The sequence below is a fragment of the Maylandia zebra genome, linkage group LG14 (genome assembly GCF_041146795.1).
Source record: "Maylandia zebra isolate NMK-2024a linkage group LG14, Mzebra_GT3a, whole genome shotgun sequence".
NCBI classification, from domain to species: Eukaryota; Metazoa; Chordata; class Actinopteri; order Cichliformes; family Cichlidae; genus Maylandia; species Maylandia zebra.
In genome coordinates this window covers 20,646,701-20,672,742 of record NC_135180.1, presented here as the reverse complement: position 1 = coordinate 20,672,742, position 26,042 = coordinate 20,646,701, and the positions used below count along the sequence as shown (strand labels likewise).

General features: G+C 40.8%; 1 protein-coding gene across 4 annotated transcripts in view; it reads right to left on the bottom strand.

Annotated features, from left to right (window-relative positions):
* LOC101475205 (lissencephaly-1 homolog) overlaps positions 1–25,241 on the bottom strand; it is a 38,421-nt gene extending 13,180 nt beyond the window's left edge. The window contains exons 1-4 of one of the 4 annotated variants that reach the window (XM_004543786.5): positions 25,024–25,241; positions 17,384–17,721; positions 4,109–4,193; positions 211–285 (exon numbers count right to left, since the gene is read on the bottom strand). In XM_004543786.5, coding sequence (XP_004543843.1) covers positions 211–285; positions 4,109–4,193; positions 17,384–17,415 — 192 coding nt within the window. In that variant the 5' untranslated portion in view covers positions 17,416–17,721; positions 25,024–25,241. Of the gene's footprint in view, positions 1–210; positions 286–4,108; positions 4,194–17,383; positions 17,722–23,892; positions 24,017–24,633; positions 24,838–24,875; positions 24,896–25,023 lie in introns of those variants that run through there. The other 3 variants (XM_004543789.6, XM_004543787.6, XM_004543788.6) reach the window with 3 other exon arrangements.
* Positions 25,242–26,042: the final 801 nt, after the last annotated feature.

The following is a 26,042-nucleotide window of genomic DNA, read 5'->3' as shown; positions in this document are numbered from 1 at the left end:
TTTAGGAGATACGGGAGAAGGAACATGGATTCACGAGACTATTGTTTGTGTTTAAGTTAGTATTTTACATCAACAGTGGTGTCATTGCTTTGTTTGACAGACTTCATTTCAGTGTTAACAACTGCTTGAGCACCAATATCACGAACCTTTCACAAGACTACAATCCCCACAAGCTTTCTTTGAGGAGGGGAAAAAAAAAACCTCACAAACCTTCTTTTGTAATCTGATGACTGAGGTCCATTTTTTTTCCAAAAGGCCAGCGTACTTCTTATCCAGTTCTTCATTCTGGGGAGAAAAGTGTGAGGGGGGTATCAGAAAAACTGGCAAAGAAAGTCAAAATCGTGGGCTTAGCATAATCGGTGAGGAGCATGTTGTGTGTGTGTGCGCGTGTCAAGGGTGGGTAGGGGCATAGTGAGATCTGGCTATAGTTAGAAAAAAGAAAAAACAAAACAAACAACAACAAAAAAACCCCAAAAAGGTGTGTGTGTGTGTGTGGGGGGGGGATTATTTACACACCCTTCACAGGCCAAAACCAACTGCAGGACACTGCCAACCTACTGTATGACAAACACACACACACGCGCGCGCGCGCACACACACACACACGCGCGCGCACACACACACACGCGCACACACACACACACACACACACACACACACGCGCGCGCGCGCACACACACACACACACACACACGCACACACACACACGCACACACGCACACCCCCCAAGTCCAAATCCTCCTCACACAAGCTAATCTCCTGCAGACAAAGGCTTACAGCCTCACAGCCACACACCCGGTCCTGGAAGCAGTGGTAGAAGTTAACTTGTGGCAGACTGAAGCCTGATTCCACCTGCAGGCTTATTCCTCGAATTGGACTCTACCTTTTACGTAACTGGCTTCATGGCACAAACAGGCAACGGAGGAAACAAAACACTGTAGTGTCGCTACATATGCACCAAAGGTTAAATACCATATATGTAGAGGTTGACAGTCTCACAGAGCATGTCTTTAAAAATCTTTATTAGAAAGGCCAGCAGTGGTATGACTGAAATAGGCGGCTTGTGGCAGAGATGAGGTGCAGACCAACCAGGGATTTATTCACCACACACAACAAAATAAATTATGTTGGCCCAGTGGTGGCACGTGGTTCCAGCAGCACTCTTTGATGCTAATTACCAGCGTTTTATAGACTGCTACCAATTAACCCACAAGCCTTACCATTTTATAGGATTACATACAGCAATAAACAAACTTATCACAGCTTACCTAATAGCCTTATGAATTTTCTACAAATTACATCAAGTAAATGTTAAAAATACTATTTTCTGCAATAATTGTTTGAAAACATCAAACAATAAAACATGACACACCCCTTTGAGTGTATTCTCTTATACACATAGTGTCAAAGTTAGCTCTGTGCAAATACATCCTGTTTATCAAAGTAACGATGCATAGGGTCATTAAATGCCTTTAAAAAAATAATAACAATAAAAAAATAAAAAAATCACTCTCTCATGACCTTCAGTTACACTAGTCAAAGAAAATCAACAAATCTTTGCGATAAAAACTGAAATCGAGTAATATTTGACATAAACTAAGGATTAACTTAGAACTAAAAATAAGTGTGGACAAAGCTTCAAGTTACTGCAATACAACTAAAAATTTAACTCTTAAAATGAATGAAAATAACAGTGAAACAAAAACAAACAACAAGCAAACAGCATGCTTTAGTGCACGTTTAGAGAGACTGGGATGTCTGTGAGACATGAAGTGTTGTGTTTGTATTATTAATGTAAGAAGTTAGAAACAAGTATCATATCCGTGGAGAAAAACCCCCCAAACAAAACAAAACACCACCCGCATTCTAAAAATAAGAAAAACCCCAAACTAACAAAAAAACCACACAAAACTAAACTGAAACAGGCAAACTTACTCTAGAAACTAAAGGGGGAAAAAACTAATCAAAATGCATAACCATAATAATAACCAAGCAGAGCATTTTATCTTTTTTTCTGAAATATTATTTAAAGTGTATTTAAGTATATGCTAAAGTAAATCTGAAGTGTTGCTTTGTGTTGCCTCGCTCTATAAACAATGCAACAGTTTTGGAGGACTCTATGCACATCCATGCCTTTAGGACGCAAGTACCAAAGCATCAAAAACCCACACTGACAGACAGCCACGGGTGTCAGTGAGGGAGAAAATTAGCAGTGCGCTCCAATTTCACAGCCCCCTACTCAGCCGTGTCTGTTTCCAGACATCCTGGAGGTGTGGAGAGCTGCAGGTGATGTCGAAGCCTATATTTAACACGTTTCAGTGGCAAGAGGTGATTCCTCAGGGCTACAGGAGGTGTTAACAAGAAAGAGAGACAAAGACATGTACGGAGCCCTGTGAAGAAATCGAGCAGATCTATCTCAGATGGACTGAGTGGGGGAACCCAGTTTGGACAAGTCTGCAATCATCTAATCTGCCATCTGCCTGGACAACACACACACACACACACACACACACACACACACACACACACACACACACACACACACACACACACAGAGTGCCAGACTTCACTTCTGCCTACCAGCCAATTGGCAGAGGCTAATAAAAAGGCGTGCACATGTTTATCTGTGCATGCAGGTATGTATACTTTCCTTCAAAAAGGCAAGAAAATACTGGAGCATGACCTACATTAATTATTCCTACCAGTGCACTCAGTCTGTCATGACATTAACTTTAAACTGCTTCTCAAACATCCACAAAGAGCCACACCGAGGAACACTTAATTCACCAATAAGAACAAAACCCAACCACACTTTAAACGCATTAAAAGAAAAAAGGTAACATACTTAACAGTCCTAAAAAAAACAATAAAATGTTGGTTTTTTTTAAATGCTTCATCTGTTTAGCCGAGTCCCGTCAAGGTGTGTGTGGCCGATACCCAAAAGGCTGCACCAATCCCTCTGTGCCATTCATCCATTATTCACCCTGCTTCCAAAGGCCTGTCACGTGGAGATCAAGTGGGAGAATGACAGATGAAGACACAGAAGAGAGGGGAGTGTGGTGTCATGTGAAGGCAATGGAAAAGAAAAGGTGCCACAAGGCAGAAGAGCAAGAGTGAGATGAGAAACGCTCTCAGGTGAAGAGAGCTTTAAACAAATAAGCAATAACATGGCAAACACTACACAATAAGCTCTAAAGGGCACATATTTTATTTTAGGCTCCTTACTACACTCCGTATTATGTGGAAAAAAAGATGAATGAGTTTTAAATGACAACTAACACAGGTGACTGACTGGTGTTTATTGATTTAACCTACAATAAAATGACAATTACTCAAAGTCATACTTTTCTTGTGGTTCATGTTGCTAATTTTAAGTTACTGAACACCCCAGACTGAAGAAGTCCCACCTCTTCCACTGTGAGTGCTGGATTCACATTTCTTAATTACATTAGATGATTGGTATTTTTGTCCCAATGCATACATTATAAATAAATAAAACAACATTACAATTCACACCTGTCTAAAACAATGTCAACATAAACTGAACTTTATGTCTGGTTTGTTTTATGCATTGCTCCTAATGCTATAGCTACACCAGAAAATTCACACTAAGCAAGAAGAGGAAAGGCACATCGAGGAAAAGAACATGACCCAGATGTTGTTTTTAGGGGCTGACACAAAAGAAAAAAAATGTAAGTGTAAGTGCGGCACCACTAACTCTCCACATTCCATGAGTGTCCAAAACACTCAATATAAGCAACATAAAAATAAGACTTCAGGGCCCAACATTTGTGATAGGTGTGCCTAATAAAATGGTGACAGAAGGAATTAATACATTCATATTTCATCAGAAAGGAGAACTATTAATTTTTTTTTTTCAAAGTATATATGTTAATATATATTAATTTAAATAAAAAAAGGCTTGCAGCACAAGCCACACCAATCAGACAGAGCATCCTGACCAGGAGCAGGTGCTCCAGGTCACACTCCTGAACATACTGACAAAAATGTTCATGATGGGAAATAAAGTGGAAATCAACACCTACTGTTTGTTTAAATTGGTCTGATTGGCTGTGTGGATGTATGTGTCTGTCCTTAATCTACTCACATTATCCAATTCCGCCTCCTTCTTGAAGGTGGAGTATGCTTCTTCATATCCATTGGAACGTAGATAATCGGCTATGGCTCGATTTCTGGAAAACAGACAAAGAGGAACCATAATTAGTCGTTCCTGATTAGCAGACAAGATAGTAGTTAAGCTGCCACCAGAAACGACGATGCAAGTAATGAAGCTGCATTCAACAGGGTGAAACAAAGACAGAAAAATCATCAGGTTCAGGAAACGTGCCAGACAAAGACACTTTATATGCTTTTCACACTCCCAGACTGTTATCATACTATATAATAATAAAAATGCTTACTTAACACTACCAATAGAAAAATACACACTCTCCTCACTCACTCTTACACTCACACACGCACACCCACCCCTCTCCACCCATCTGACAAAAATTGAGAACATATCTGTCTGGCTTCTATAATGAGCTCTTGTTGCTGTGGGCAAATAATGGGAATGGACGACTCCCCCGTCGTGTACATATAGGGAAAATGAAAGCCAGTGTACATCCCACCATCACCTACTTGCACAGAGAAGGAAAACAGAGAGAAATCATGGAGGTGGGAAGGAATAACCCCTGTGACCTCTACGAGCTTCTGGCTGTTGTTATTTTAAAAACAGTCGATCTCCTGAGTTTAAGAACCAAATCTGCAGATGTTCAAAGACACCAGATCTTTTCAGCAAGACGGCACAAAAGGTGGTGTGAGGATGGTGACAGCAGTGCACAACAGTCCTACTATTTCAAATATGTGAAGAGAGATGGCTAGATAGGAAAGACAATAGAGTAGTGAGGCAGAGCAGGGACAGAGGAAGCTACCTTCATTCTTCCTGTTTTTGTCTTCTAGGGAAACCCAAAGACCCCTGTGGGGCACACGGCAAACGTACACATGCACACACGCACGCACGTCTGGTTCATGACTGCAGCCTCAGCAGCAGTTCAATTTACCAAGAGTTATTAATGAGGTTCAAGTCAGTATCAAACAGTTCGCCTTTTTATTTTCCACCTAATTAGACTCTCAGGAGGGTGCACAACAAAAGTGGATTATATATTTAAATTCTTCCACTTGGTGATTTTGCAATTTCAATTATAATTTGAGCCTGAGCATAATTTAATGTTCTTGTGGCAACTACCAGTTTAACTGCGACAAAGCAATTTGATAATGTTTTAATCAGACCTTCATTTATTATCCAGTACAGCTCCACTTACAATTTGGACACTGCCATGCAGGTGTTTCATTGTGTTTTACTATTGAGGTGCTGTACAGACATTTGATTCACTACTGAATAAATAGTCACTGCTTGTCTGACCCATTCACCGAAGTTTCCCACATACTCATGTTTGGTTTGTGTGTGCACTTGTACTTGGTTGATGAGTGCATGACTACATGAATGTTCTTCACCTGGTGGAGGTGCATAAGCCTCAGCCAAACTCTAAACCATCAGCAAGCCTGCTCTCTTCAGCATTAAACTGGGAACTGCGGACATTTTTGAGCAAGCAGCTGAAGTTCCCAGACCATGTGACACCAACCTTCTTGAGGCCAGGTGTTTTACACACACACAAGCTTCTTCTAAGCAGGTCCTTCTATTTAGCCTCACAGTTTCCCAAGAATATTGCATGGAAAAAGCAAACGAATGCATATGGCTGAAGTACTGAGAACTGACAAATCAGTGCCGGAGGAGCGGCTGGAGAATGTACTGTGAGCCCATAGAAGTGGGATGCTGATGTTTAGCTGCCTGCTCCCTTTGTAAGACCTAGACCTTTTTTGGCATCAGAGGTGCTGCAAAGGTGAAGGCCATCAAATCTGTACAAAGGGCCCCCAGGTGAATTTGAATCAAAAGGTCCAATGGTGGGTCAATGCTGCTGGGAAACAAGTCTGGGCCTGATTAATCCTGGCTGGGTCACCTTAGCAAGGGGAGACCAGAAACCCCCGATGATCTCAGGATAGAACAGCAATGTGTCCCACCACATCTATGAATGCATCTAGAAACCATCACTGCTAGACCTCAAATTCTAAAGACACAAATTTCCATTATACTGTGTTCAATAAGCCTGTCCATTTAAAGTTTGACTTTGCAAGCATAAATTAGAAGAACTGATCAGCTTCTATTGCTACAATTTTTTCAAGTATTTTTTCATTAATAGCATATGTTATATTTATATTAACTGAATTGCCCACCTAAACTCAATGAGCAACAAAAAAAAGCGCAAAGCTCATGATCAGGCAAGTGGCAAGGCAAGTTTATTTATTTAGCACCTTTCAAACACTGAAATCACTAAATGTGCTTTCTAAGATTTGGGGGGGGAGAGAGAGACCTTTCTTCAGGGTCAATTTGGATTTGTGTTTTCTTAAACCTTTTCCAGCTCCACCTTCAGTCTTATATCACCTACCTACCAAACCAAACAAAGACCAATATAAAACTGAACCGCCTTAAAAAGAAATGCAAATTTCTTTAAACTTATATACAATATTTTCTGGGTCCTCCTGCTCCCTTGGACACCATTTATGCCAGGAGATGCCAGACAAGCTGTCAGGCAGGCGCTGCTTTGAGGTGCCAATGTGACGGGGGTGTGGGGGGGTACAATCTGTCAGCCCAGCCTGTGCCCCCTGCACCCTCTCGGTCAGGGTTGAGCACAGAAACCCGCTTCTCTCTGCCCACCAGAATCCTTGTGACAACAGGCCCAGACCTTATTAAGGCTCAAGGTTAGCAGGAGGTTATCTACTCCTCTGACAGCCTGTTCAAAGCCTAGAAGACAACCAAAGGGAGGGGGGAAGCACAAAGTCTTGAGTATATAAGCAGGTGAGGAGGAGAAGGAGCTGAGGCACAGAGGATGCCTTTGATATGGTGATTGATGTATCCATAATCTCTATCGCACCACAAGAAGGTGCAGAAGGTCACTTATTTATATGTAAACCATCTGGTGGAGCAGGACTGTGCATTTGACGTTCCACACAAATCTCTGGCAATTATGAAAAGACTTTTGTCTTTAGCAATGGTGCTCTCATTCAGACCTTTGTAGAGTGGAGTGAGTGGGTCTAAAGGAATTAGGTCTCCTGCATTTATAGCAAAGCATCACACTTTCCAAAAGGGTGCAGCTACATTAGTTGATCTTAAGACGAAAATAATGGAAATACAGACTTTCGTCAGCAAGACTAGTGAAATCAATTTAGCTGTTAACAAACACTTCAGTTTCAGATTATTCTTTAAAGTTTTACAAACACACAATATTTAAAATATTAATTTATTGTGTTAAATGATCATGATCAATATTGGAGCAGGATATCTCGGAAAAAAAAAAGAAAAAAAAGAATGACAAATAACTAAGAACAAACAGCTACACAGCCAGACGAATGAACAAAGGGAGGGATGACACACACACCCACACACACACACACACACACACACACACACACACACACACACACACACACACAATCAGAAGTGGTCAACAGAGAGCCACACTGCTCAAATCAGTCATTGACATAGGGGATGCAGAGCTGACGGCTGCCACTTCACACTGGATGTGCCAAATTAAAAAAAAAAAAAAAAAAAGAAAGAAACAAAACGAGTCTTTAACCATCTATAATCCTCATGACTGTGATGAAAAGAGAATGGGGGAGAGAGAAAAAAAAAAAAATGGGGAGGTGTACAAATATCAACAGAAGGAGAACAGAGTTTCCATGGTTACAAGCAGCCCACAGCTAGATGACTCGATAAGGAGACAGTGAGAAAGAGGGCAGGGCGAGTAACGTGGCCAGCCAGGCCAGAGAGAAGTGAGGAACAAGAACAATAGATGGCCTGAAAGCCTGCACTGGAAGTCCCTGCTTCAGTGAGATCTCCGTGATGACATCAGGGGATGAAATACGAGATTAATCACTCAAACTATTCAGAAACTCTCACACCAGCATCTGCTTACAAGTGTTAGCAATCTAGTGTCATTAAGCAAAAGCCTACGCAAGCCTCACGTGGGTTATAATACTAGCATGCTTCATCAGACCTCTACGCTTTCTTAGGCGCTACAAACGCTTGATGGTCCCAGAAGAAAAGCCTGTGATGCAGAGAAGAAAAACAGGGATGAGAGGAGGAAGAGATGCATGACCTCATCCTTCTGAGAAGAGAGGGAGTCAGGCATCCAGCTCGTCTGCCAGTGACATCACTTCCTCGCAGTTCCCACTCCACTTTTGCTTCCTTTTAGAAATGAGAAGCACGAACACAGCCTCCCCTGAAGCTAAACTAAATCAAACAAATAAAGCAGATTGTTCAATTACCCAATATTTATTGCTCTCATTTAATATTTTTATTAAAGATTTATAACACCGCTGTCAGCATACTAACTAAATAATACTGCACAGAAAGATTGTCGCTCAGGTTTTAAATGAAAAATGCTGGTCTATGAGCCCAACATTAACTTCGCCATGCAGTACGCTGGACGTTAGCAGGACAGCCAAAACAATAACAAACCAACAGGAAAGAAAGAGCAGTTTGGGGGTATTTCCCAGCTCCTCTAGACAAACAACTTTTCTTTGTTTGCTAGCTTTTCACTTGACTGCAAACAGTAGTCAAATTACACAACGTGACTAAAGTCTCCTCACTTGTTTAGCTTCACTTGAGACATTATATCAAGGTTGTTGGTAAAGTGCAATGCTGGTTGGGAAGCTTTTATTATACCCATTAGCGCTACACATGATGTGAATGTGCAGGAAAAGGAGAAAGCAATATGACTGTAAAGTAGGGCAGGGCAATATGGCCAAAAATATTTATCACAATATATATTTTAAAATTTGCAATAATGATATAACTGATGATATAATTGACGCGAGACAAAATACTTTACAACTCCACAACTTTATTAGTGCAAAAAAAACCCAAAAACAAACAAACATCAGTGTATTTTCACTTAAACAAGCAGCTGTTTTTTTATGTGCATTAAAGCTATACACAAATTTAACAGTCGAAATGCAAATTCCTTGCTGACAGTTTAACCAAAAGGCATTTCCAGTGGAAATGGGCCGACATCTCCTGAGCATAACCATGTATAATATCCACAAAACTTAAAAAGAGGTTTTACACACAATACGGTAATATTATGTTGAAGCACAGTACGTATTACTCCGCGAGGCTCCGCCTACGATAGCCGTAATGCTCCGACAATCCATCAAGCGGTGCGGGTTTGTAGCTTAGCAAAGTTCTGTTGTTAATTCTGGCTCCTGATTTTTCAGATCAGACTAATGTTCTTTAGATTATTAACTAGTTTAGTATGAAAAACTGAACGCAACACTCCATAAAGCACGTCATATATAAATGTGTGGCTATCATTTAATTTATTGACATGCCCAGTGATTACAGCAGAGCATAGAAATTAATCAGCCAACAAACACCCTCTTGTTAAGGCACAGATTAGAATACATTTAACCTACAATGCACCACACACTACACAGCAGCTCCATTAGCTACAGCTGGTTGAACAGGATGTTGCCCCCCTGCTGTATAACCACAAAAAACCCTCACAAAGGAATATTTCCATTTCTGTCTACGGGCCCGTTTGCATTTCAAGACTCCTGATAAATATTTAACAGACCACAGCTCAGGTCTACACTCTGAAAAATATCTTAGCATATTCAAAATTCACTTTACCCTGGATTTCATATTGCAATGTTATGTTCTTCAAAAGACAGCACAGCTCTTTGCTATGTGCATCTCAACTAACGCTGCATCTCAACTGGACTTTTTCTGGCATTCTGACTGCTACTAAAGGTGAAAGAGGCTGTGTCAGTGGTTGGTTTGTCTGATGATGATCACTGTGCAAACAGCAAAGACATTGGTTGCATCACCACACAGCACTGCCCTGTTTTTTATGATTAGTGTTTATATTAAACAATAAGGCTGCGGGCAATTAGCAACATGAAACAGAATTGCAGCAGTGGTCTAAATTTGCCTTTAATATTAAATGAGGTGATAACTTCTCAGTGAGAACTTTAACTAAATAAATAAATAACAAGATTGCATAACTTCCCAGCTAAATCTAGCTCTATGAAAATCGCTCTATTCCTCTTACTTGACTGATAAAGAGCTCTGGGCTTTGGTTGGCACCTTCAGGCAATCACCACCCTTGTTTTTCCAGAAGCAGGGCTTTGTCTGTCATAGAAAGCTTTTCAGACCACCTAAGGGTTTTTGTTTTAAACCAAGTAAACACAATAAGACATCTATCTATCAACATAAAAACAACAAGCACATATATAAATATAGAGCCTATATACAACATATTAATGGCTTCAACTTTAAAGAGGATAAAAAGGTCAAACAAAGAAGAGAAAACACTCCAATCGGGTAAACTCCCCCCTCTCCAAGTCTGCAGTGAGCAAATACCAGTAACACCGACATGCAGATGCAAAGATAAACAACTTGCACATGAAGATGTATGCACATGCATGAAATGTGCTCCCAAAAGTGATTTAGTTTATCACTTTCCATGTTGCCTTTAATACTTATATTCGATTCACACTAACTTGAACACTATATTAAAGACTGTTTGGCTATACCTCATTCTGTTCTGTAAAGGTCTACTTTTTCCTTCAACACACAGACAGGGGTAACCATTTCAAAGAAAGGACCAGTGTTGGGAACACTGCTCTGCTGGGTGTGACTGTGGGGCAACAGCACAACGTATATACGTCAAGGGATCAAACGCAAGTGAAAAACCCCAAAAAAGCCAATAAGGGCTTTGAGCTTTGTTTCATAACTACAATGAAGACAGTAGCTGAAAAAACATGATTCAACACAACTACTACTATTAGTACTTACAATTTCTTTAAAATAATAATCCATCCTCCCCAAACCTAAAATGGTAAGGCCTCTGAAAGTCAGGGAAACCCCAGAGAAAAGCCCCCAAAGGCAGAAATACCCCTTGACAGATTTCCATCTTTGTCATCACAAAGCCTCTGAGAAGGATGATGATCACAATGCAGTCAGCGTGAGTGTGAAACAGGTAGGGGAATGGTTTTTTTGTGGGGATTATCATTTAAGCCATGAGAAAAATCCAAGGAGAAAAACCCCACTATACTGTAATTCAGAAAAGAAGAAGGTTCTAACATCATTCTATATTTATCTATTTATTTTAAGTAAATGTCGACTTTAGACATTGACTTTCCTTTGTGCGTTTCTGTGGGTGTGTAGAAGCAGATGGCTTTTAAGATCAAAAGCAGCATGGGTGTGGAAACCAGGTGTCTATGTTAAAATAAGAAAACAAAAGCAGGGGTTTTTTTTCTTCTATAATGGGTGTGGCATATACACATTTTCTGTCAAACAGCGATGGAGTTTTGTTGACTGAGCTGAAGCCAAAGTCAAACTTTCTTTAATCCAGTGAGGCTGTGCATAATTCATCCTTGGATAAACACAGAATAAAGCCAGACACAACATAGGTGACAGAGACACACATGGCACTTAGAGAGCCCTCCATTTAAATCTATGGGAGAATTCTGGTGGTAGAGGTCTTGAGCCACAAATCTGTCTTACTTAGGAATGTACCTTGGATTTGAATAATTATTATACTACTAATAAATATGATGCATTATGAAAACGCACTGAGAAAGGTCTGGCTGAAATGAAATACAAGTAATGAGGAAACCAGGGAGGGACTATAAAGAAAATTAATGCTGACTCTCGACAGTAAAAGTCTAGGTAAACTAAACCACTGGAAACTCCAATGAGCAACCGATCGAGGTTTCAACCAACTGAAACTGTCTTAACTAGCTTAATTGATAAGAGATGATGGTCCACAAAACAAGGAGTGCTGTCATGCCAGCGCAAAAATCTGATTGACACACCCGTGCACCAAACTGTGTTCAGTTCCCTGAGAACCAAAAGAGAGGCTGGAGAACCTCCTGCTCACTACTACCACCACCATGGAGGGGAGAGGAAGAAAGAGAAAAATAAATAAATAAATAAATAAATAAATATCTGTCACGCTCAACACTTATCTACTAGCAAAATACAACTTCTCTGGACCCAACTTGGGGAGAACGAATGCAATAAGTTCAATTAATGAAAAAGGAAGGACCTTTGACTTATAAGCCACAAATCTGTACAGTAACACTTAAAACTGACAAAAAGTGCAAAGGCTAACTGATTTAAGCGACACGCAATCAATCTGAACCTCTCGTTTAGCTTGCACAGCTATGTTTAAATATGCACCCTCTAAATTATTCGTAGTCATGTGATGTTGCCCATTGGTTTGCGAGGCTCCATCTGAAACGCATACTGTGCATTTTGACTGTCACCAAACCAGACATGACAAGCACAGTGGTGGATATCAGAAGGTAAAAAGGTAACCTGCCGTGAACCCTATCACCTTACCTGCCTAGTAAATTAGTTGCCAAGCAGGAATGTTTTTGGAAACTAAATTACTCAACAATTAAACAACAGGATACAGATCAGACTGATTAATCAAAAAGTGACAACACACTGAAACATTGGTGACAACTAGCAAGGGCAGCAATATCAACTGGACTAGTCATGCACATCTTCAGCGGGGAATCTTTGAAAGGCCTATGACATCACCTACATAACTGGCTGATGTCATTGATTGTGTTGGTGCATTATGTGTTAACTGCTGTGTGGTCATTCGTGATGTGTGTGAATGTTAGAAAGTGCTTACATGTAGAAAAAAAAGTGCTTGAATGACAGGTGAATGAAACATGTTATATGAAAAAAGGCAATGATAAGAAAAGGGAATATCGCAATAGAATATGGGTAAAACGTGCATGCGCAGTGCCTTTGTTTTCATACGCACATGGCGGAAAAAGCATGGCGGTGGCAGAGAATGAGAAGGGCGAAAGCGGATCGTTAAATAAAACAGATGAACCAGAATTGGTTTGTAAAAATGGTGCAACTTCAGTGATGTTGAACTGGTTTGGTTTTTGTCCGTCAGATACACATGAAAGCACAATTTGTGGTAGTGCATGCTAGCGGGCCGTCATTATTACAGTGTTTTTTGGAAAATAAGGTGTACTTAAAATCCTTTAATTTTCTGAAAAATCGACAGTGCCCCTTATAATCCGGTGCACCTTATGTATGAATTCTGGTTGTGCTTACTGACCTCAAACCGATTTTATGTGGTACACGGTGCTCAAAAATCTGTCAAAAAATGTTTTAGTACGACTAAGCTACAAACCCGTACCGCATGATGGATTGCCGGAGCATTACAGCTACTGTAGTCAGGAGCCTCGCGAAGTAATACGTACTGTGCTTCAACATAATATTACCGTATTGTGTGTGTATAACCACTTTTTAAGTTTTGTGGATATTATACATGGTTATGCTCAGGAGATGTCGGCCCATTTCCACTGGAAATGCCTTTTGGTTAAACTGTCAGCAAGGAATTTGCATTTCCACTGTTAAAATTTTGTATAGCTTTAACCCACATAAAAAAACAGCTGCTTGTTTAAGTTAAAAATACACTGATGGGGTTCTTTTGCACTAATAAAGTTGTGGAGTTGTAAAGTATTTTGTCTTGTGTCAATTATATCATCAGTTATATAGTTATCGGAAATTTTAAAATATATATCGTGATAAATATTTTTGGCTATGCATAAGTAGAATGGAAAAATCGCTGTATAAGAACCAGTCCATTTACCACAGTCTACAAAATAAAGACCATGTTTTATCAAAAAGTTTTACTCTCAAATGAGCCATTTTTAAAAATCACTACAACAGCGGATCATTTTAAAAGCTTTCCATAATCTAACAAAGCAATGTGCTTTCATAATTCCTTGTCTTTATTACAGAAAAGCAGCAGACTTGCTGCTGAACATTTACATTATATCCAAACTACTATATATTTTTTTTGTCCGTGGTTCAGCTTTTCAAAGTGAAGCCAAAACACAAGCAGGAGTCATTGGATAACTGAGTTTATTTGAATGAGGGTGAACACTGGGACTTAGAGGACTAGTATCTTGACAGGTAAACATGATCTAAGTCCTGTTAATGATCAAACTGAGCCACGGTGAACTCTTTATACCACAGTTCTGACTGCCTGTGGCGGTTATCTCCATATCTTTGAATTTCATCTGTTATGTCACCACATTTATAGACAAGGGCATGGTGGAAAAAGAACAAAAAATAAAATCACATGCACCATCTTGTTGCCCAAGACATAGAGTTGGTTTTTTTTTTTTTTTAATAAAGAAAAGAGTTCAAAAGCAAAGGCCCATTTGCACATAAGTGCCTCCGAGGTCTTTCAGGGGAGCAGATAGTTTGTGTTCTGTATCTATTTTTGCTACACGCTGCTGGGGATAAGTCTCCTGACCCTGGAAAGGAACACAAACGGGCTTTTCAGTGGCAGCAAAAAAAAAAAAAGGAAAAAAAAAAAAGAAAAGACAAAGAAAATAAGTTGTGAAGATGCTGCGCAATCACGGCATCTGACTATGGTGCTGACAAAGATTATTCCTCTTAAAAAAAAAAGAGGAATAATGTGCAAAAATATTTCTTCAAGAAAACAGACTGTAAAGCTGCGCTTTTACTGCCCCCCAGTCGATTGGTTACTTTTAACAGTTCAACCGTGAAAAAGAGGGAAGAAGATGCTTGAATGCTATGGGAACTAAATTTATTGGGTTGGTGCCTAATGCTAAACAGGGCTGTGGCAAAGAAAGGAGGGGGCCCAATGAAAAATTAGTGTGAAGAGCAGACAATCAGCCGGTCACTGTTCCCATTACCGCCTTGTTTGGATTCAAAACAGGACATTTGGTTTCCAAGCAGGCTTCGCAAAATGAGAAAGTCAGCTGGGAAATGACATCTTAAGGGCACTGCATGAGAGCACTATCTGAGCCAAGCAACATCACTAACAAATGTGATTCGTTGATGCTTGAATGAGACTCAGGGGGTCCCTCAACGGTTTCCTGTATACCACTGGGGGTAGAAACTTGTGCAACAGAGAGAAAGGGGAAAAAAAAGAAAGAGGGATTTTTGTTTTGTTTTGGTTGGGGGGGGTCCTGCCAGCTTAATTTGAATAGCAAATAGCACGAAAGATTAGCATTCCAATGGAGCTCTCCATACCAACGGACCCCTCCCACAGCACTAATCACAGAGAAAGACTGAGGAATGCTGAGAGCCTTGTCACATGCAGTGAGGCATTTTTTCAATGACAGTGCAAGATGGCGGTTAGAAAAGAAGAAAAAAAAACAAAAAAAACAAACATAAACAAAACAAACAAACACCCAAAACAAACCAGGCCATCAACAAGGTCTTCACCTCATTGAAAGACAAAGGAAAATCTGTGGCTCTAACATAGTAATTCCATCACCAAAGATGTAACTTGGAAGCTAGAACTAGCCTGCCAAAGGGTCCAGTTTGGCCTAGTGTTTCTGGTAGGCCCTACAATTTATGATTTTTATAAAATCTTGGTTATGGCTGAGGGGAAATTTTCAGAATGTGCCCATTTACTCTTTAAGAGAAAAATATTGAGTGGATGGTGTTCTATCATAGGGCTGTTTGATCTAACGATATATATCGGATGACGATATAAAAACGTCTATCTTTTCATTTTACACTATCTTTTGTTTCGTGGTGTCGCAAAATAAACTGTTTACGGCAATATTTTTTCATCGTTTTGATGGTCACTGTGGTGGCTATATTAATTTCTTAAAGTTCTCTCTTTCTCTTATATTTAATATAACCACACTACGGACGGGCAAGTGCCTGTTTTTATGCGTTGTCGTTAGCAACAACCACGGTAAAACCATCGTAAAACCACCCGTTTGTTTATTTTTCCACATAAACCTTTCACAATAAAGCTCAAGATCCTGTTGACTTTTCAAAATAAACTGAATCACATGAAAGAGTATGCAGAGTATTTACGGATGAGAAGCAAAAAAGAGCCGTCAGGTGCTAAAAAATAAACCTTAGACTCAAACGTTAGAACAGGCTTTTCCCCGCAGCACGCTGTGTAATAAATACTCAAAGAAAATGGCGGCCGTTACAACTTATGTCTAAAAATGTATAGTTTCATGCATCTGTTAAAACACTCGACTCCAGGTACAGGTCAGGTTACATTTTTGTGATTTATATCGTTATCGGGACAATAGACGTCTTGTATCGGGATATGAGATTTTGGTCATGTCGCACAGCCCTATTCTATCATATATTATTTTACAATGGGTTCTATCACTTGGCGCAATAAAGCAAGTTAGACACTCCTGACTTGCACAGATATGGATATTTTTTCCACAACTAAAGCTCAGGAAGATGATCTCAACGCCTGCTCATGACCTTCCATCTCACACTGAGATGCCTTAACATTTTATCCCTGCCTGAGGTGCTAATTACCAAGCCCAGACTGCAGCTCCTCTCACTCTTCCCATCTCCCTATATTCTACTCAGCACATGAGCAGACATGTCTTTGTCTGTGTGCCACATCGCTGCCAATGACGCTATGTTGGGTGCATGATTTCTCTGTGGAATCACTTCTCACAGCGAGCAGAACGCAAATATACAAACTCTTTGGATCTCCGTGTATGTACTGTGGGCCAAAGGTGGCAGTCTAAGCTTTTCTAAGGTCACATCGGGCAGGGGTAGGCAGCAGAGGTGGTCGATCAATAAATTTGTGCTTCAGGCCTCAGGGGAGCTTAGAAACCTTTAACCATTTATTGATTAATCTTGACAGGTTACCGAGGGGAGAAACATTTACTAAATTTAACCATTTAAACTGAATCCTGTAGTCAATACACATCCTTCCCTGGAAGTAAACAGTCTACAACCACAACAAAGGACATTTGTCTCAGGCTTTTTTGTTTTTTTAACCATTTTAAAAATATCAGTGTCTTTTGCTTTGGGACAGGTGAACGAATGAAGCTCAAATGTAGCCAGCTCACACCAACACCATTTGTCGGGGTATTTGGCATTATAACTTGCACTCATGTGATTAGGTATCAGAATAAAGAGCTGCCATAACCCCTTTGCTAAATGCAATCACTGCACCGAAATATGAGCAGGTTGTGGTCGTACTGGGCAGCTGTTCAAGAGCGCAGACTACAAAGCAATTTCAGCATACCCAGGATATCTTTTTCTTATCTGGATTCTGCATGAGCTTGTTAGGTCTGCAGCGCAAGTTACCAATGGAAATGGTAACCTGCCCTGAAAATCCTAAGCACCACATCCTGCTCTGTAGTAAGAGCCACATGAGTATGAAACGCGTCTGATCACATAATGGCAACAAACAAACCATAGCGCGGAAATCCGTAAGTTTCAAATCTGAAAGCTGTTCTGGAAACTTACAGTTCATCTCTCTGACGTTGTGACAGCACCATCGTGACGGGGCAGTGTGGGCGGAGCCGGATTTTATTTATTTAAAAAAAAAAAAAAGAAAGAAAAAAAAGAAGAAGGTGATTCCTGTGCAGCCGCTGCGCTCTCCTCGGTCAGGAGATGAGCTGTGCTGATCCAAGCAACACAGATTAGGTCAGGTGGTGTACTCCAATGACAGGTTAGTTTTGCCCAGACTGAGACTCAGATTAAGAGAAGAGGGTCGCAGGAATCTGCCCCCCGAAAGCTGGCTGACTCCGGGGAGAAGAAATGGAGAGCCTGCAGACCAGTCACCAGCTGAGTGTATGCTGCATCTGCAGGGGAGAGAAAAAGAGAAAGTCAGCATTAGGTATGCATGACAGATAACATGTAGAGTGTTCTGCACCAGTTTAGCAAAGACACTGTCAGCGATGATGGAAAAAACTGAACAATAAAGCAAAAAAATCATTGTATAAACTGCTCATTCATTCGATTTTTTTATTTGTTTACTTTTAAATATTTTCATCCACTTCTGTTATCTCTCTGCACAATCCGTCATGGCACAACTCTTGTCTGCTCTTGAAGCGAATGCCTCTCCGTTGACATACAAGAGCTGACCCACATTCTCCTCCCAGGTTGCCAACAGAAAAGAAAAACAGGACATGGCAGAGAGAGTATGAGTAACGGCTGTGCTCAAACTCTCCTGTCCCCATCATCTCGTTATGATATCACCTCAGGAGCTGACTTGGCTGATGGCATGCTTTTAAAAAAAAAAAAAAAATATCCATCAGTGGTAGTGGGAAAATAAATTTATTGTCAGGGTTAGAGTATTTATTTCAGGAATAATAAATGTCAATGAAATGTTAAGAATGTCACGATGAAGACTATTTCTATACTGCATCATTGTCTTGAAAAAGCACTTTAACAAACCAGGTACCCAACAGAGTAAGCCTCTTAATCTACTGGGACTAGCCTCAGTAAATCTCTGCCAGAGCACTAAACAAAAGGTACAAACTAAGCCAAATTACTTCAACACCTGCAAAAAGCTGACAAAATTACAGCAAGGCAGACTTCCAGACACAGGAAACAATGTAAAGTAGACATGAGATTTGCTGCTTGGGAAACAGGCAGTAAAAGAAACCGTTATTTGGCTACAGAAGTGATGAGGAATAGAAACACCCCAGGAAGCTACAATGAAGAGAAAAAAAAAAAAAAAAAATCACATTGCTGATTTTAGATGCAGGAGCTGCATTCCCACAAGGAAAAGAGTCCTCCTATGCACTGTGTTTCTGTTTGCAGAAAAAAGGAGAAAAGCTAAATAATTCTGGTTGGTCAGATGAAGGACTGACCAACCTGTTAAAGTACTACTTTGTATTGCTTGCTTGTTCATTTATTCATGTTGTAGAGAAACTGATTAACAGTACACAGCCTAACGTGACCAGCAGCTAACCTCTGGACCTTGATGTCACCACCTGACAGCAGTCCAAATGTCTACTTACCCCTGACTGTGTGTGCCTTACGGCGTGCTGGCTGCTGCCCAAAAACACTATCAGAGCGCAGCAAAAATATTCTAACGAGCAGGCACTGAAGCTAAAAATGTCTCCCTCACTCCCTCCATATAAAAAAATAACTACCACACAAAAAAGGCACCAAATGCATCAACCTTCACAACTGCCATTGTGTGTGAAAATCAGGTCATCTGCCACATATTGATACGTCTCTCTGCATTGCTGGCAGGTCTCATCGCTGTGTGTATCCATTAACGTGTAGGACTCCCTTCTCTGAAAAACTCATTTGCGGCTTCAGCATCGAGCAAAAATGTTTGCACAATAGCACAATCAGGCTAATTGGCTCAGCACAAAATGTTGTGCCTCGATGGAAAGGGAGGGGTATGAGCCGCAGCCAGGGGTGCATCTATAAATCTGCTCAAAGGCAGTCAATAATGGTAATGCGTCTTCCTCCCAGTGATTGTCTTGTCTTTGTGCAGGACCAGGAACTGTACAACGACAGAGCCCTTTACATTAATGATGCTGACTGGGAGATGTGTTCAATTTGCTTACGAGTCCCAACAGATTATCTGATGTTAGGAGACCAATTCATACATACTAAATGAACACTGTGTACTGTACATACTCTGCATCTTTTGTGGTTAAGAATGCAACAACAGCAGTCAAATGAAATGAATTCTTCCCAATCAGGGTTTTTACTCATTAATAAAAATAAATAAATAAAATATTGGGGGCCCTCCAGTTATTCTAGCCAGCTACATTCATTAGCTCAGACACACAAATTGGTACTAAAATAATGGACTAAAACAAAATACTAAAATTCACTCACCATAAGTAAAATGCACTTCCAGAACAGTCTGCATCACACCTCAGACCATAAAGTTACTCAGATAATCCATTAAAATGCTCCAAAAGTCTCCTAAATAACTACCTTGGTAGAGGAGTTACAGTAAAAAATTACCCCACTCAGAGTTATCAAGGGTAAACTGTCAACAGAGGACAAACTCATTTTTGAACCAGGCTGCAAAAATGCTTTTTAAAGCTGTTAAGTTGGGTGTTTTAACATGCGTGTGCTTAACTCTCTTCTGGAGGCAGCTTCAAGTGGCCATTAGAAGCACTGCAGTTTATTGCACTTTTGCTTCTGCTTCATTTTTTAGCTCCAGAGTTTGCCTCTTGGCTGTTACCTCTGAGACCTCTCAGACTAGAGTTGGATGTCTAGAGACTTTTACGTGGTCTTGGTCTCGAAAGACTTTGGTCTTGGATCCCTCAGTCTTGTCTTGCTGTCTTGGTCTTGCTGTCTCAGATCGACATAGTGGTCGGGAGATTTGGAGTCAACAGTATCCATGATATACAACGTAACGTTCGATAATGTGTCATGCGCAAAAGCATCAGCTCTAAGAGCCGTGCTTAGAGAGTGATTTGTAGTGAATCAGAAGAGTCAACTCCCATTGAGCGAAAGCCGGCTCCTCACTTAATTTCCTTTCGCTGCTCAGCTCTCACACAGTGGCTCAGCTATGCTCCAATCCCTCCATATTGCGGCCAATCACATGCGAGGATATAGGATAATATCATTATGTGAAAAACAGAGAGGGTGAGAGACGTGATAGTCAAGTGGAGCGCGCGTCTGTCCTCTCAGTTATTGAGTGACAGTAGACAGCGGTGAGGAGGGCTGTGCGAGTGCATCGCAAAAACACATAAATATGCCTGACACCCGTAAACGAAGCAGCATCTGGCTACAGTTTAAAGACTTTTTTGTCTCGGTCTTGGTCTCGTCTCGATTTTGTCTTGACTCGGCCTGTCTTGGTCTCGATACCCTCTGGTCTTGGTATTGTCTTGGTCTTGGTTTAGGCGGTCTTGACTACAAATCTATCTCAGACAAACATTTGCGCACAAGCTGCATTTAAGCAGCTAACCCAAGGCTGGTCTCTACACACTTTAAAAAAAAAAAAAAAAAAAAAAAAAAAAGTGGGCCACCTGACTGATAATTTGAATCCAAACAATTAAAATGTGCAACAATTGTTTAAAAATACCTGAGGAAAAATGTCAACAAAAAAAAGAAAAGAAAAAGACTCAAAGAAAACAACGTAGACGACGACAAATCCCCAAACTAATTAGATATCTAGTCCTGACACGTCACCATAACACTATGACTTAACCTTATGCCGCCAGCCAAATATTACAAGACGAGGTATGCACAAACATTTTTGACTACCCATCCCATGGTGTCTGAACAAAGGAATAAGCTGCTATGGCATGCAGAGAAGAGAAACAAAAATACCACAGTCTAAAGTCACATGTGAAATAGTGTTCTAGTAACTTGTCATAAAATATTGCAGCAATGCTGACAAAGCTGACGGTCGCGAACCCACTGCTACATTGGATTCACAGCTCTCTGGTTGTGACGTTATGTCGCCGTCATCATCCCCCCGCCCCCTTAAATGTATTCGTTTAAAAAAAAAAAAGAAGAGAGAAACAAAAGAGAGAAACAAAAATACCACAGCATTTTTTTTCTTTTTTTTTTTTTTTAAAAGGCAAACATCTCAAACAGCTGGAATGTGGAGCACCTTCATTTACTCTTAGACTCCACCTCACATGCCCTGGGAACAACATCACAGACTGCATTTTTTACATAACAACAAAAAGAACTATTATGAATCATGTGAAATAATGAAGTGTTAAAATACAGCAGAAACAGTCAAGTTTGGCTGGAGAAGGCTGGCAAAGCTTGATCATACAAGAGCACAGACCAAACATAAAAAATCCAGGTCAACACCTGGGGGACAAAAGTCACTGAATTACAGAAGGGGAATGGCTACCAGGCTAAACTACTTTACTGAAGAGGAGGTACACCTATGCATAGGAGTCTTTTGAACAGGTCTGTGATTTTAGATCTCATAACCATGCAAAGAGAATCAAAAACGACGCTGTCATATGACCTGAACACTTACACGCTGACACATTTAGCTACTGAAGCAGATATAATATGATGTTTTCAAGACTTGGGTTTCAACAGAGCAATAAACATAATATATTTAACGGCTAATGTGCACATATTAGAGGCTTATCACACAGGCAGTAATTTAGATGTCGACACACTTTGGCTAATTTAACATACAAAGTGATAAAATTAGGAAATACGCTGTGGAGATGACTGCTTCCTGACAAGACTAAATAGAGGCTTTTCAAAATCAGATAACTAAAGAAATCTCAAGCTTGATGACACACAATGGAGATATCCTCTCCACTCTAATAGCACTCAAATGCTAAGTTTCTGTGAATGGCTGTTCTTGATAAATCACTCAGGCAGAGACCATCTAAAGACCTTTACCACTAACTGATATTGCAACTGGGGGAACATCTGGCTCGGCTCCCAACATGCAGCCGCTACAACCCACGAGGTGCTTGTCTTAGTTAACTGGGTTGGTAGCAGTCACTTAAACCTATTAAATTACATGGGTAGTAAGATAGCAGAGTTCTCCTGAGATTAATAGAGGAGATTTCATTAGGAGAAGCATGATCTCTACAGATGGCTTCAAATGCGTGACTACAAAAATATTTAAGTAGTGCACAAGACAGAAAAAAACCTACTCCTTGCTCTCAAACAGCTGTTTTATCTTCTGGAAGAGCACACACACACCCCAGCATCCACACCCACAGAATGGGATAGACACTGAACAGAGAGGAAGCTGTAAAGGACAACAGATCAATGTTACACCAATAAGACACTTGACATGCAGGCGAGAGCAACACCATTGAGGCAGGTTAGCCTGCTACATTTATACAACAGCAAAGAGGTTTGTTATAAACCATGTATGAATCCCTCCAGGCAATTCACCTCACACCAACAAGCTACTGGCTGAAATTATTAAGACTATAAATATAGAGCAGAGGTTAATTCTGCAAGCAACTATGGTGGCTATCACACAAATGGTGGATTGCTATCAAAGCATCAGCCTCTACAACTTATTTACAGTCTCACTACAACATAAATACTTTCTGTAAAGTATAGCAGAATATCTGGCAACGTGTGAAAACAGTCATTTGTAGGATGGCTGGCAGTTGTTGTTGGCAGATTGGTTAATAACCAGTCAGCTTAGCAGTGGGCAAGCTGTCTGGGAGGTGAACCTCTATGCTACTGTAAGCCATCCACTATAGCAAAGGCAAACAGCCTCTCTCTCTGTCTCAATACTCTCTGCTGACAGAAAAAGAAGAAAGAAAAAAAAAAAAAGGGGGGGGGGGGGGCACAATTTGCTCCTTTCTCACAAAAATCTTCACATTTTCCACAACTATTAGATGACAACCCCATAACATCAGTGACTCTTTGCAGTTTTGCTGATGGACTAAAAGTAATTTCTAAAGCTTCCCATTGCAGTGAAACGCAATTGGTGCTGCTGTGTTTCCAGTGCTGACAGTACTGAATGGGGCCTGGCTACAGAGATGTACTTATTCAAATCAACTGCTGATAAAAACTCAGCACAGACGAGAAAAGAAAAAAAAAAAAAAAAGCACTGTCAAGTAAAAATCAGCTCAGCACACAGTATATTTTATACAAATACAAAGCTGCTGTTCTTAAACTAAAAGTTGAACTTTGAACTATTTTGACATCATGGACAGTCTGTATAGCTACATTTTCTGACATTGAAAGAAAACTGCATAAATTATTACTAAACTTCGTGTGGACTGTGCAGATTTAGAAACGGATCAAGCAAATAGCAGGCCAACTTTGACCCACAACAAGACCAAAGCAATTTGCAGCATTTGGCATCAGTGTTTAACATAAGTGTGTGCATATCATAATAGTATTACAAGTGACAGGTCCCAACAACCGCTACTGTCAAAAACTGCATTGCTCCTCAAAATGGCTGCAATTGAGAGTCCTCTTAAGTCTGTCACAACCTACAACACAATCGCAAACACCTGCATGGAGTGTAAGACGTGTTGAATGCCGTTTTCTAAAATAAATATCAACATCCCACAGGATCAGGACAGGACACTTACCAGGCGTGGCTGATCCTAGCTCAAATTAATGGTTTATCCGATCTGAAAACAAGGTTCGCGCTAAGTAGCGACAACGTACTCTCCCCCATGAGACTGCCAGAGCAAAGACTAGCATTCATCCCCGTTTTCACTAGACTCTGAATTCATACAACGAGACACAGAAAACAGCGAGGCACACATGCAAACACGTCGCCTCCTCCTGCGTGCTCCACCCTGATTTTCAAACACCGTGCCAACAACACACGGCGTGAAGCAGCCCACGAGTGTGACAGCAATGATGTGAGCTGCCTCAGCCGAGCATCCATCAAGCAGTGTGACAGCGACCAGAGAGGGGAGAAACGCACCCGGTGACAGGTCACGGGAGCAACTGGGCTGACTGAAGTCGAAACACAATAATATCTGCACAATAAACCACACGACGCCTGAACGTCACTCACAACCGCTTCCAAATGCTAACGCCGGGGCTGCACCGCCGGTTAACGACAACAGAACCACACGGTGCGGGCGGTCAGGTGTTTAAACGAGACACAGGCCTAACATTTCCAAGGACAACCCTCTACTTGGAAATGCATTCAAGCATGCTGCAGGGGTTAAGAGACTAGGTTGACAGGCACAGTTACTGCACTTCTAACTACGCTAATTACTTATTACTAACTTAAGGTGGACTCCATAAGCAGCACAATTGGCACTGATATACCTTATCACTGAAACCTTCTCCAAACTTACTCTACTTCGGCTTACCTGACCACAACGCCAGTCGTTATCGTTATCTTATTCCAGGTTATCTTCAGCTAAAGTTAATGTTAGCCAAGTTAGCTCCAGAAAGTTAGCTCGCTCGTTTAACTTCAATCAAAACCGCACTTTGTATTCCAGCTCAAGTATGTACATTTAACCAAAACAGCAAATAATAACGGCTTAAATGACAGCCAGTGTTCAAGTGCTGTTTGTCGGCACACAAGGACAAACTCCCACTGACAGGGTACCTGCTGCTCCAGTCCAGAGCGGCCTATCCGCCATTTTGAGGCACAGAAAGGAGGTGCACGGACTGCAGCCACATCGTCATTTTCCCCACCTAACGACGGATTCCTTCGACCGTCGCCGGCTTCATAAATGAAAACTGCTCAGACTTACCCTATTGTTACTGGCCGTGAGTATCCTCAGACGTCTCCGACGGCAACACGACCCGGCAGGGCGTGAAATTTCCGCTCCCAAAACCTGGTCTTATGATGTGGAGGTAAACTGTGGCCGTCTTGTCTCCTGTCGGCTCCGCTCGCTTGTTTTTTTTCGTACACTACCGCATTCGACTTCGGCCGGGTACGCGCTTGGAATTCGCGTTCACGCCATCACAGGAGCGCGCGCGCCCTTGGTCGTTATTTTATTTGCCTGTTAACTCTTAGATTGCGGCTTCTCATTAGTATGTTTTAAATAGAGGAAATTGTCCTAAATGTCATGAGTGATTTAGAGACTTAATAAACTCACAGAAGGGCACTTTTTTATTTAGTGATTTAATTATTTTTTGTACTTTACACGCCAATTCTAGGATATTTCTCAGGTAAATTCCTTTTTTATTACCCCCCCATCTTAGTAAGCTTTATAAATAATCTTTTTACTTATAAAACTTGCTGAGTATGAAAATATGTTCCATGTTTAAAACCTTTGCTTTGACTGACAGCAGCTGCTGAAATTTGATTTTTTTTCTTTTTGGTGTTGTTACTAGTTCCTCTTTTGTACCAGCTGAGACACATGTCTGTCAGTTATTTACAAATAGACCGATACCGATCAAGAGCTGATACTGATGTTCCTCAGATACACAGTCAACAAAGGGTTTTTCCCCACAGGACCATACATGCAGTTCTGTCAAAGCTAAGTATTGAGTATTCCTTTCGTATGAACGGGAGTAAGTAGCCACTGCCAGATGCTGCTAATCAAATGCACTTGATTAACTGAGCATCTCTATAAAGGCATAAGTATTGGTAGTGTTTTAACACAATGCCAAAATCTTCTCAGTAGTGGAGGTCCCAGCAAACTCACTCCAAGGTTAGACCTTAGAGCCTTCAAAGAAAAATCAAGAACCCTACAGCTCAGACTCTATGGGCCTCAAGAGTCTGAGCTGTTCGCAAGTCAGTTCGCAAGTTAAATGTGAAAGTTAA